Source organism: Elephas maximus, chromosome 7, assembly GCF_024166365.1.
Source record: "Elephas maximus indicus isolate mEleMax1 chromosome 7, mEleMax1 primary haplotype, whole genome shotgun sequence".
Classification (NCBI taxonomy): domain Eukaryota; kingdom Metazoa; phylum Chordata; class Mammalia; order Proboscidea; family Elephantidae; genus Elephas; species Elephas maximus.
The window spans coordinates 80,070,071-80,083,960 of NC_064825.1; the positions used below are offsets into that span (position 1 = coordinate 80,070,071).

General features: G+C 36.6%; 1 protein-coding gene across 1 annotated transcript in view; it reads left to right on the plus strand.

Moving 5' to 3' along the window:
- LUZP2 (leucine zipper protein 2) overlaps positions 1–13,890 on the plus strand; it is a 560,852-nt gene that overhangs the window by 510,543 nt on the left and 36,419 nt on the right. Inside the window, exon 9 of the mRNA XM_049890745.1 lies at positions 8,637–8,801. Within this exon, the coding sequence (XP_049746702.1) occupies positions 8,637–8,801 (165 nt within the window). The remainder of the gene's footprint in view (positions 1–8,636; positions 8,802–13,890) is intronic.

A 13,890-nucleotide genomic window follows, 5' to 3' on the forward strand; every position in this document is an offset into this window, starting at 1 on the left:
ACTGGACCAGTGAGCAACATCATGATAAACAGAGAAAAGATTGAAGTTGTCGAGGATTTCATTTTACTTGGATCCACAATCAACAGCCATGGAAGCAGCAGTCAAGAAATCAAAAGATGCATTGCATTGGGCAAATCTGCTACAAAGGACCTCTTCAAAGTGTTGAAGAGCAAAGATGTCACCCTGAAGGCTAAAGGTGCACCTCACCCAAGCCATGGTATTTCCAATCTCATCATATGCATGTGAAAGCTGGACAATGAATAAGGAAGACCGAAGAAGAATTGATGCCTTTGAATTGTGTTGTTGGTGAAGAATATTGAATATACCATGGACCGCCAAAAGAACGAACAAATCTGTCTTAGAAGAAGTACAACCAGAATGCTCCTTAGAAGCAAGGATGGCGAGACTGCGTCTTAGATACTTTGGACATATTTTCAGGAGGGATCAGTCCCTGGAGAAGGACATCATGCTTGGCAGAGTACAGGGTCAGTGAAAAAGAGGAAGAACTTCAACGAGGTGGATTGATACAGTGGCTGCAACAATAAGCTCAAGCATAACAACTATTGTAAGGATGACACAGGACCGGGCAGTTTTTCATTCTGTTGTGCATAGGGTTGCTATGAGTCAGAAGTGACTCGACAGCACCTAACAACAACATACAGGCTGAATAGTTATGGTGAAAGGATACAACCCTGACACACACCTTTTCTGTCTTCAAACCAGGCAGTATCACCTTATTCTGTTCAAATGACTGCCTTTTGATCCGTGTACAGATTCCTCATGAGCACAATTAAGTGTTTTGGAATCCCTATTCTCTGCAATATTGTTCATAATTTAGTATGATTCACACAGTCAAATGACTTAGCATAGTCAATAAAACACTGGTAAACATCTTTCTGGTATTCTCTGCTTTCAGCCAGGATCCATCTGACATCAGTAATGGTATTCTTGTCCCACTTTTTCTTCTAAATTCAGCTTGAATTTTTGGCAATCCCCCATTGATATACTGCTGTAGCCACTTCTGAATGATCCTCAGCAAAATTTTGCTTGCATTTAATAGTAGTGATATTGTTGGATAATTTCCTCATTTGATTGGATCTCCTTTCTTGGGAATTGGCATACACACGGATCTCTTCCATTCGATTGGCCAGGCAACTGTCTTCCATATTTCTTGGCATAGATGTGTGAGCACTTCCAGCTCTGCATCAGTTTGTTGAAACAACTCAGTTGCTATTGCATCAATTCCTGGAGCCTTGTTTTTCGCCAATGGCTTCAGGGCAGCTTGTGCTTCTTCCTTCAGTGCCACAGGTTCCTGATCATATGTTACCTACTGAAATGGTTGAACGTTGACCAATTCTTTTTGGTATAGTGACTCTGTGTATTCTTTCCATCTTCTTTTGATGCTTCCTTCATCATTTAATATGTTCCCCTTAGAATCCTTCAGTATCGCAACTCAAGGCTTAAATTTTTTCTTCAGTTCTTTTATGGAGCTGCCCTTTGAAATCTTCTGATCAGCTCTTTCACCTTATCATTTTTTTCTTTTGCTTTAGCTCCTCGACATTCAAGAGCAACTTTCAGAGTCTCTTCTGACAGCCTTTTAGGCCTTTCTTTCTCTCCTGTCTTTTTAATGACATCTTGCTGTCTTCATGTGTGATATCCTTGATGTCATTCCACAACTCGTCTGGTCTTGGGTCATTAGTGTTCAACACATCAAATCTGTTTGTTTTTTTTTTTTAATTGTGCCTTACATGAAAGTTTAGAGCTCAAGTGAGTTTCTCATACAAAAATTTATGCAAACATTTTTATGTAACCCTAGTTGCTCCCTATAATGTGACAGCACACTCTCAAATCTGTTCTTGGGATGGTCTTTAAATTCAGGTGGGATATACTCAAGGTCGTACTTTGTCTCTTGTGGACTTGTTCTAATTTTCTTCAGCTTCAATTTGAACTTGCGTAGGAGTAATTGATGGTCTGATTCACAGTCTGCCCCAGCCTTGTTCTGACTGATGATATTGAGCTTTTCCATCATCTCTTTCCACAGATGTAGCCGATTTGATTCCTGTGTATTCCATCTGGTGAGGCCCATGTGTATAGTTGATGTTTGTGTTGGTTAAAAAAGGTATATGCAATGAAGAAGTCATTGGTCTTGCAAAATTTAATCATTCGATCTCCGGCATCATTTCTATCACCAAGGCCATATTTTCCAACTACCGATCCTTCTTCTTTGTTTCTGACTTTCAAATTCCAATCACCAGTAATTACCAGTGCATCCTGACTGCATGTTTGATCACTTTCAGACTGCAGAAGTCAGTACAAATCTTCCATTTCTTCATCTTTGGCCTCGAGTTTAGTGCCTAAATTTGAATAATAGTCTTCCTTGTAGGCATATGGATATTATTCTACCACTGACAGTGCTGTACTTCAGGATAGATCTTGAAGTGTTCTTTTTGAGGATGAATGCAATGCCATTCCTCTTCAAGTTGTCATTCCATATGATTGCCTGATTCAGAATGACAAATACCAGTCCATTTCAGCTCACTAATCCCTAGGATATCAATCTTTATGTGTTCCATTTCATTTTTGACAATTTCCAGTTTTCCTAGATTTGTGCTTCATACATTCCAGGTTCCGATTATGAATGGATGTTTGCAGCTGTTCTCATTTTGAGTTTTGCCACAACTGCAAATGAAGGTCTTGAAAGCTTGACTCCATCCATGTTATTAAGGTCGAATTTATTTTGAGGAAGCAGTTCTTCCCCTGTCGTGTTCTGAGTGCCTTCCAACCTGAGGGGCTCATCTTCTGGCACTGTATCAGACAATGTTTCACTGCTAATTATAAAGTTTTCACCAGTTAATTCTTTCCAGAAGTAGACTGCTGGGTCCTTCACCCTAGTCTGTCTTAGTCTAGAAGCTCAGCTGAAACCTGTCTGCCATGGGTGACCCTGCTGGTATTTGAATACTGATGGCATAGCTCCCAGTATCACAGCAATGAACAATCCCCCCCACATTATGACAAAGTGACAGCCACGTGGGGTTATGGTGTGTTGGTTCAAAGGAAAGCCTCCAGAGTCACTCAGCTGTGTTCAAATCACAACCTGACTACTGTGTTTGAATCTCTCAAATTCTTTCTGGTTCACTGTAAAATGGAGATAATAATAGAACTTAGTGTATAAGGATAATGGAAAAATTAGATAATTAAAAAAATTAAAGCAGGGACAATTCCTAGCACATGGAAAGCACTCAATAAACTTAATAGCTATTATTATTGAACAATACCATAGAGCCTGACTGTCTGTGATAACAATTCCTTCCTTAACCTTCAGGGTCATTTCATTTCTTTTGGTACAGCACACTAGAAAAACATTTGTTACAACTGGAGGTTGATTTCAATAAATCTCATGTACGATAAGTATGAGGCTCATAAACTGCTCCAGAATGTCAGGTAAAAATGCTATCTTACTCCAAAATGGATAAAACTGCAGTTTAATGAAATCACTCTTTACCTGTCTCCATTATCTTTGAATGGGACGTTTTATGTTCTTCAGGTGTCTAAGTCCTAAGAATGTTATACTGGGCTTCAAATAAACCTTAAATATTTCATAAATATTATGAAAACAATATCTTTATACTACAAATTAGTTCTCAAGGCATATTAAGTAAAAGAAGTCTTGGTTTACTATCCCAATATCTTGGTTTACTATCCCAATATAAACAATAATAATTTCAAGATCTAAGAATCAACTTTGAGTTTCCCAAATAATTAATTATTTATCTGGCAATATCTTATGAATTATAGTGAGCCTCAGCTACTGGAATATAATAAATGGTTATGAATTGAATAGATAAATGAATACCTGATTTAATGAATGAATGAACAGCATCTTATGTATAAGAGACCTAGGGATGGCTTAGAGAAGAGAACAAAACATGTTGAACGACTTGGCAAGGTCCAGAGAGCTAATTTCATGAAAGAAATAAAATAAGGACAAAGCCTTTGGATTCATAGCATCCTATCATCTTTCCAATGCCAGCAGCTGATACTGCACCCAGATTTTTCCTGGGACATCATGTGTCAGTGTAAATGAATTGATGCAAAAATGAATAATATCTTGTGAATTTTTATTTGTCAGGAGATGAGGCTTTGGAGGCGCTATTGTTTTTGCAAGGTATATATTTTTGTGCCCAGAAAAATATTTTTTTTTTGTACACACACATACAAAGTTGCTCTCTTAACTCTTCCACTCTTTTAATATTGTGTGTGTGCGTGTATATGTGTGTGTGTGTGTGTGTGTGTGTGTAAAAACCCATTGCTGTTGAGTCGAGTTTGACTCTCAGTGACCCTATGAGACAGGAGACAGAGTAGAACTGTCCCATAGTGTTTCCAAGGGGTGGCTGGTGGATTGAACTCCTGGCCTTTTGGTTAGAAGCTGATCTCTTAACTACTGCACCACCAGGGCTCCATATATATATGGACAATAATGGACACACAATAATGTCTTATAAGGTTTACATATACAGCACCAGGGCCAGTATTCTGTTCATTGTTTGAAATAATACATTTCTTATATCACTTAATATATAGGATAAAATGAAAAATATTATATTATTATCTCATGTAGCACATCAGTAGACTATATATTCTAGGGTGTATGCTTTACTTATTCATTCAACAATATTTGTTGAGTGTCTTTATGCCAGTCACTGTACCAGAAGCTGATAGACTTCCTTTCAAAGAAATTACATTCTAATCCCCTTTAATAAACACATAGATACACATATAGACAAAATTAAGATAATTTGAAATGATGATAAGGGCTGGATAGGACATAAAATTGGAGTCTGTGGTTGAGACTAAAGGATGGAGTATTCCTGGAAAGGTGATCAGGGTCTGTGTTTTAAATACAATGATATGTGAACTGCAACATAAATTGAAAGTGAAAGGTAGCTATGGAGATTTGTAGAAAAACTCTGAAGAAAGAGAACAAAGCAAGTGTAAACCCTCTAAGCTGGGAATGATTGAGAGCCTATGCACAAAGAACATTGTAACAAAGCAGGACTTTTTGGTAAGAATTTTGCATTTTATTTTACTATCATGTGGCAAATCAAGTGCGAAAAGTAGTTTGGGGCAGAAGAAAGACAAGACAAAAAACAAAACAAAACTAAAACTGACCTTCAGAGAGAATAGATTATAAGATCTAGGAAGAATTATACTTTATAGAGTTGACAATGTATTTCTGTAGAAGACATCTTATTTCAATGAACTACAAAGTGATTAGTAGTATGCAGTTTTAAAACAGACTACATCTAGCAGTATAAATGAAAATATAATAATATTGTAAGTTTACAATATTATAAAATATTATTGCATTGTAAAATCATTGTCTGGGTCCTGCTCATGGGACTCGGTCAAGCTAAACCTGAGTAGTGACAGTAACTGGCTTCATTAAGTTAGAGGGATTATATGCGAGCTGGGTATAAAACTGACAAAAAGGGCAGAGTTTGTTCAGGGCAGTTGATGATGTTTGGCTGGAAAAAAATCTATAACGTAGTCAAGAATGCATCCAAAATCTATAATAAAAGGCCAATTTTTAAGTTTGTGGTTCAAAGAAGAATGAAGTCAGAGGTTATGAACTTAAGAGTAAGTTGAAATATGACATCAAAGATAGCTCACTTCTGTGATCATGAAAGGTGTTGGAGGTGATGACTATGGGATGCTGACTCCCTCAGTCTAGAGTAATCCTGGCAATTCAGGAGGCCTGTGGGAGCAGACGATTGTACCAAAGCTCAAATCATTGAAAAAACAAAATATATAAACCTCCCATCAATGCTCCATTGGAAATTTTGCCTCGCCTAAGTACTGAAATACAGTCAGAGTGCTCCTTTGAAGTGAGTATGGTAAGACTTTATCTCACGTACTTTGGACATGTTATCAGGAGGGACCAGTCCCTGGAGAGACATCATGCTTGGTAAAGTAGAGGGTCAGCAAAAAAGAGGAGGACCCTTAATGAGATGGATTGACATAGTGGCTACAACAATGGGCTCAATCTAACAACCATTGTGAGGATGGCACAGGAACTGGCAGTGTTTCATTCTGTTGTACATAGAGTTGCTCAAGAGTCGGAATCGATTCAGTGGTACCTAACAACAACAACAATAAATAGCATTTACTGAAAATCAGTGTTTGAAACCATTAACCTAATGATGCTCACTATTTTCAGTGTCTGAGCTTTGCTATTACTCAGTTAGGGATTTGTACTTCATAAAGATAAGTCTAATATGGTTTCATATATCTTAAGCGTGTTACAGATCCAACTTTTTGATACTGTATATGGCATCATAAGAAGAACCAAGATATGAGTACAGTGAAGATAACTATTATAGTTTTGGGTCTGATCTGAGCATTTAAAGTCCAATTTAAAGCCACATAATTTTTGGGTCCTAGCCAAGACATGAGTGACTCTGTCACATTAGCTCTATTGCCAGTGTCTCTGTAATATGCAAAAGAGCATATTTAAATTCTGAGTGTTACCTGGTTTGTTTTATTCCTGATATAGCATTCAGTGCCATGACCTTCTAGTCTGCAATGAGAGAAAAGGGAAGGGTCAGCCAAGATTGCAGCAAAGCCCAATAGAAAGAGAAATCTGGACCATTCCTTCTTTATTTCTTATATGGGAATACTTTATAATCTATTTCCCTGACATACAGATAAAACATTTTCTCGGGAGTTTTTTTTTAAGTCATTTATCAAAAAAGATTATTCATTGATTTCTTTCTAATGTATCAGGATTTTGCTAAGTGCTGGGTATGCAGTTGTGAACAAATGTATGAATTTATATGTTTATATATCCATACGAATTAAAAATTAATGATGGGTTCTATTGAATTGGAATCAACTTGACGGCAAAGGGTTTAGTATTTTGGGTTTATGTGAGAGAAACAAACAGGTTCAACAATAACAAATACTATGGTGAGGGAGGGGCAGGAAAAGAGAGACTCAGGCAAACAAACCCAAAGGCACCATTGTGAGTAAAAAATATTGTCTGAAATGTCATCATTCAGCTTAGCGTCTCCTATCCACTTTCCCACACACCTCCACCCCAGTCATTGTCAGGTTCTAATTTTGTTTTAGATAACCTGACAGGGCAAGGTTTATGAGAAGAAAATGCATGTCTGTCCTATATCTGATATATTCTCTCTTGATTCCACTACAGCTACATTTTTATCTCTTGGAATGACCAAAAGAGAGAGATTTCATGAACTGCTATTCTAGCAGTAGACAATCTCATCTGGAATATCAGTATTATTATATATCACATAAGAGTAGAAAACACAGAGTTAGGTATTGGGAAGGATTTAATGTGTGATCCTTACTATCAAGAAGTTGACCTTTCATGTGAGGACTTTATAAACAGCAAATAGGAGAGTGTGTTATAGGAAGGCATATGCCTGGCATAATATATGCGATGTAGTAGTTCTGTTGGCTGTTCACTACTTTCCCAGGTAGAAACAACAGTCTTTGTAGGCTCATTGATCCAGGAGCTGTACTGAAAGTTTAACCTCTGTGATTGCCAGCGTGTCCAGGATCTTGGACCCAGTAACCAAGTCCATTCTCTTCAACTGTCTTGGCCCCAAGGCCATATCTCTTTCTGTAAATGGATGTTAATGTGCCATTATCTTATCACTGGGGCCTGTATTCATCCCGCACACTACCCCTGTGCTGCCATAGAAATAGCCTTCAGATTTTCCTCACAGTTTTATGGCTCTCTTCCTTTTGGCACCTGAGTGTTTCTCTTTCATTTGTGCTCAGCTTTATATTAATTTTCTGTTATATTTTATCAACTTTTTAAAATTTTTTATCAGTGGAAACTGGGCATTAGAGGGAATAACCGGGACTGTTTTAGTTCAGCCTGCTTTGTGGTCTAATCCAAAAATCCACCCATGTGAAAATTTAGAGCCTTATTTTCTTCATAGTAAAATGGTAATAATAATGGCAGCTCTATAGACATTTGAAAGAATCATATTGTTCCTCGTATGTGAAAGTGTTTGAAATACTGTGATAATCTATGCTAATTAAAAAAATGTTAATATTATTATTCAGTATCATATCAGATTAACTCTGATCACTTAACAAAGTCCAGAGGAAATGAAATTTTATCCGAGACCAAGATTCTTCTTCTCAGTGGATGGGTAAATTGAGTTGCACTACAGACTAATCTGAAAAGCACAGGGGCCTACATTGGTAGCAGACGGATTCTAAATGTAAGAGGTTGATGCTAACGGAAAGATTGTAGGTTTCTAAGGAGAACATTTTCTACTTCAGAGTGAGTCTAGAGTATTATTTCCTTGTCAGTAAACTGTCATGATTGAAATCATGTCAATTCAAGGGAAAAAATAAGAAGTGTCTCTGATTTTGAGTATTCAAAATACATCATGGAATGCATTAGACCCCGAAAACTAACTTGAGGGTAGATTAAACAATGTTTCCTACTGAAATTTATAAAATAGGCAACTACCTTTGAAAACTGATAATATTTGTGTATAGAGGGAGCGTGGGGTAGAAGAAAGGGAGAAAGGAAGCAGATAAATGATGACAAGAACCAGATGTAAAGCACTTGCTGTCTCTTTGTCGTTCCTTAGGAGTCACAGATGAAAGCAATGAAAGAGACAGTGCAGCTTTGCCTGACCTCTGTTTTCCGTGATCAACCTCCCCCTTTGAGTCTAATCACGTCAAATCCAACTCAGATGGTACTTCCACCCAGGACAATTGACTCTAAGATTCCAGACTCAGTGACAAAAAACAAGGTACACTTTATTCTGACTTTGAAATGTGAAATCAAGTACTGTGATGCTTTGACAGTTCATGCTGTGTGATCATCAGAGTGGAGCCAGAGGGTATAAAACTCAGCGAAAGATTGAGAAGTAAATGGAGATAGTAACCCAGTTTGTAAGTTCTGAATAGTAACTTGGTAAATATTGGAAGGCAGCTTTTCTTGATAGCTGTGTTGCCAGGTGAAAACCCCAGGTTATGCTCAGCGTGACTCCTTACAGCCAATAAACAAGAGGTGGAGGTGGGAGATCAGAAAGACATCTTTATTTCATTGTATAAGGAAAAGAGCAATTGGGGCTGCTGCCTCCAAGACTGCTTGCAGGCAGCTTGGGGAGGTGGGCTTTTACAGAGAGCAGACAAGGAAATGCATATTCATCATGAATATTCAGGATTGACTTTTGCGCAGGCCCTCAAGGCTTAGGGGTGATTATGCATTTTCTGTAGACAAGCGTTTGATTCTGGAGGGGGGTGCTTATATGTATTTTGCACTTAAGGAGCTAATGGGTCACTTGGAGGTGTTGAGGTAGCACAGAAAGCCTGCTAAGACCAGTCGGGGCCCACTATGGCTGTTCTGTGGTTATCTTGTCAAGGAGTCCTTGGCCCATTCTCTAGCCATCTTGTCAAGGACAGTTTCAGAAGAACGTGTAGCCTATTTTGCTCAGTGTAGGAGAATGAGCCAGAGCAAGTGTCTCTTAGAAGTGCTGAGCTCAAGGCTGTCTTTATCTCCTTGAAGTGTTGAGCTCTGAGGCTGCCTGTCTCAGCTGTTTCAGAGATAGAGTTATGAGTGTATAAACAAATAACTGAATAAATAAAATATATCTTGTATTATATGCAAATGCACACCACATTGCACTTCTCATTAAGTCTGATGATTTTGGACTAAGCAGTTTTATAATTCTATGGACATTTTACATTTGTCTCCAACTCAAAAAGTATATTTGGATAAACCTGTCATTAGAATTAGTCTCTTCTGACCCTGAATATGTGGGTAAATTATTGATTTCGTTTTAACTGATTTGCTGTGAATAAATGTATATCCTGTTGTCAAAATAAATAATAAATATTTATTATTTCTCTTGGTATATCACAGAAAAAGATAAGAAGCATTTAGATGACATTGTTTTGGGGATGGCTCATTTTTCAAAAACCAATAACAATAAAATCCAATTGTTTAAGATGAAGTTCAATAAATCTAAATTAATGGACTCTGGAGCATTCCATTTTACAGATTAGCATTAAAAGCTTGCCTGATGTTTATGCTATGCCAACATTCTTTATCGTTTCAATAGTGGAAGAAATTGTATTTTATGTGTTTTTGGGTCCTAATCTCTGTGCAGGTACCTTGCAGATAATATTAAAAGGATCCTGAATAATATAACTGATATAGGATGTGCGCAACAGAAACAAACACTTAGGGCAAGGAATGTGTTTTCCTCTATATACACAAAAGTAACTTTTTTCAGATGAGAACATTTAATTGGTAAGTCTTCAGAGTTGGCTAATTATAGCCACAATGATATGATGTGCCCGATAAAAGAGTGTGAGACAATCACATCACTCAATCTCCCTGTGCCTCAGATTCCTCCTTGCCTACCTCAGGGTGTTGTGACATGGGCATTAAAAATAATATGAAGAATTATTATTTTCCAAGACATCTGGCTAGTGTCAGTATTTTCTTTCATTTGATTTTTGTAACCCTCAACTCTTCATTAGACAGGTAGGTATTTGTGTGATATTTCCCTAAAATCTGTGAAACACATCCAAATATCAATATTCAGCCTATATGTGGAAAAAGGCAAAATATTCCCTCAAAGATGTTATTTTTACTTTGGAATTTCTTTCTCCCAGAAGATTTGGGGAATGTATTCAAATTCTTGATTCCTATGCATGTGTGTGTGTATATGTATACCCATACATACCCGTACAAAAGCCACAGGTTTCACTGGAAGGGGAGTTCAAAATTATAAGGGTTTAATAGAGAGAGCGAAATAATAATTTATATATTGGTAACTCCTAAAGCAACAATTTTTTTTTTTTTTTAATTCTAGAGCATCCTTTTGCATACTCTTTTAGTTCAGTACGTTTCTGCTGAGATTCCTCAATCAGGTCTATGGGCTTCCTTTCCTTTATTGCTCTCTCCATAGATGTTGTGCTTGCTTCTTTCTGATTCAAAAGAATTGTTCCTTATTTTCCCTTTTTGAATTTCTTGTTCCACTCTCAGTGCTCTGATAGCACAGTCTTTGATATTTATGGCCCTTGAACATGTCTTAAATTCAGTGATGTCGGCATATCCTTCACTCTTCAAGGGAGATGACTGCTTAGCTCATTGATCTGTTCTACACAATTTAATGTCCATCATGACCTTTCTATAGAAGTCATTTGAATTAATACATTGTATGACCTCTTATTGGTCATTTTTTTTCTTATTTACAGTTTATAAGAAAACATATTATTGAGTGCTTATTTTGTGATTAGTATCAAGACAAAAAAAAAAATATATTTTCCATCTATGTACCAGGACTCTGCTAGTCACTGGGGATGGAACTTTGGGAGGACAGTGCCTGACCTTATGGCAACTGCAGTTTAATTCACTGTATAGAGAGAACAAAACAAAAATGCAGAGGGTTTTCTCAGTAGTAGATCAGTCTATCTCTTGCCCAAATCAACAGCAACTGGTTTGGATATCCAGTAAGTGATTATACATTTGCATCTGGAACTCATGGAAAATTTCTGAATGGAGACATAGGATTTAGAATCATCACCGCTATTGGCAAGTAAATGCTGGAAATAGATTAAATTACCTACTGAAAATGTATATAGTGAGAGGAGATGAGAACCCCAAAGGACATCAGACATGAAAAATAATTTGAGTATGATATTATGCATAACCTAAGAGATGGAATATTTTGAGGATACATCTGTACCCTTATATTTTGCTGAGATACCCACCATTACTTATATGGGCTGGAACCAAGACTCTTACCACGGCTGTGTGACTTAATACCAAAAAACGGACTATCCATGTTGCTGTGTATAGTTAGAATGGTTAACGTGCCAGTATGCTGGCACTGGCTCATACGTTCTTGTGAAAGCCAAATGTTAAATTTTCAGAATTTGTGATAGTTAGCTGTTAAACACAACTATTATTAAATTTTAGGTATATAAATTTACAATAAAATAAATTATATTAAAAGCAAACATGACAAATACTCAAAGCTTCCTGAGTATTTTACTACATCCTGCTATTATCTGTGCTCTTGAAGATGTTATGTCTTTTGAATCTTTGAGGTAGAAATACTATATAATAGTATACTACTGCACATCTCTGTATACCATTTCACGACTTTAAGTTCACTGACATCACTTCGGTAGATTGAAATTGGTAGTATATATACCATGGAAATTGACAAACACTGCAGATCCGTGTACTCCCCAGAGCTAGTGTATGAGTTCAGTAGTATGTGTGTGCATGTGTATGTATGTGTATATGTGTGTTCATCATTAAGAAAGGCTTTCTGGGCTTCAAAGATAATGTACACACAAAAGGTGATCAGACTTTTATCTTTTTCTCTTCTCCTTGTATAATAAAGTTAGATGCATAGTTTACTTATTTACTTGCAGTTGCCTTTGAGTAAATTCAGGTGTAGAGTCATTACTCAGGAAAGCCACAAAAATAATAAAGAAAAACAAGCTTGTTTGATTAGTGGCACATTCTGAAAACTTTAAATTTTATACATCCATTATAAAATTTGATTTAATTATAATTAATTTTATTGTAAAATATTAAATGTGACCTTATATAATTTGGAAAATATATAAATATCAGAGGAAAAGAAGGAAACATTTTGCTAAGACATCTCTTTTTGGTGAAAAGATATGAAACAGTACTACAGTAATGTCTTTGGTGCTTGATTGTGTAATACACAGTTTAAAGGCTAGGATTCTGCCAATTTCTATTTTTGAAACCTTGATCAAATTACTTCACTCTTCTAAAACTCATCTTCCATAGCTACAAAATGGGAATGATAGAACCAACCTTAAAGAATTGTTGGGGAGATTAAATTAGAAAACTCAGAGACAGCATTCAGCATATGTAGTAGTGTTTGACACCAAGAAAGCTCTTAATCAATGTATGAAATGTGCATCGTGGAATCTGAAAGCCATGGTAACACTATGAGAAGATTTCAGGAAGGTTTTTGGTAGGATGTTATTTTAATTAAAAAAAAAAAAAAAAAACTATTTACCTTTTTCTTATTACTCAAATGTGGTAATATAATATGGGGCTATTCAAATAAGTACAACTGCAGATTTCTGTTTAGCATAAAACTATAGTACGATTCTCACAGTACATTTAATGTCAGGGATCATAATAGCAAATGCCACAAACAAAGGTAGAAAGTTGAAAGCCAAAATGAAAAACAATTCAGGTAAGAAATGTGGATAAGGAAGTGATGAAATTGTTACTAAAACTCAGGATTTCATCCTCGCTCCAGGCTGTTAGCTGTCCCTGTCTGTCTTTTCTTTCTTTTCATGCAACACAGTGCCTTAAATTTAGCTGCAGTGTACATTGTTAAAGGTCACAACTGTGGACTGTTTAATTGGACAAGGACGATTTGTTAATTTATTTTCAAGTTTGTTAAAAATGTCAAAGTCATGCAACTGTGGCCCTACTCAGGAGCTTAATGACTTTATTGAGGCACAAATTGCATTCTGTTTGGTGTCTGCAGGTTTGAGCAAGGTAGATTTGTATTTCTTTGTTCTCTGCCAAAAATCTGTTGCTCAGTAAATTCCAATAACTCTCCAAGTATACTTATAGTCATTGTAGATCAATGGTTCTCAATCTGGGCTGCATATTTTAATCATTGGGAGCTTCAGAAACACTCTCGACTGGGTGTCAACCCTGGAGATTCTTATTAAATTAAGCAGTAGAGGTGCTGGATTTTGGGATTATTCAAAGCCCTCCCCCCTGGAAGATTATTCTAATTTACAGCCCAAATTAAGAACCATTAAGGTCCTTACTCTAGGAATAAGAAAAGACTCTGAGAAATAAACTCCTACTTTCTC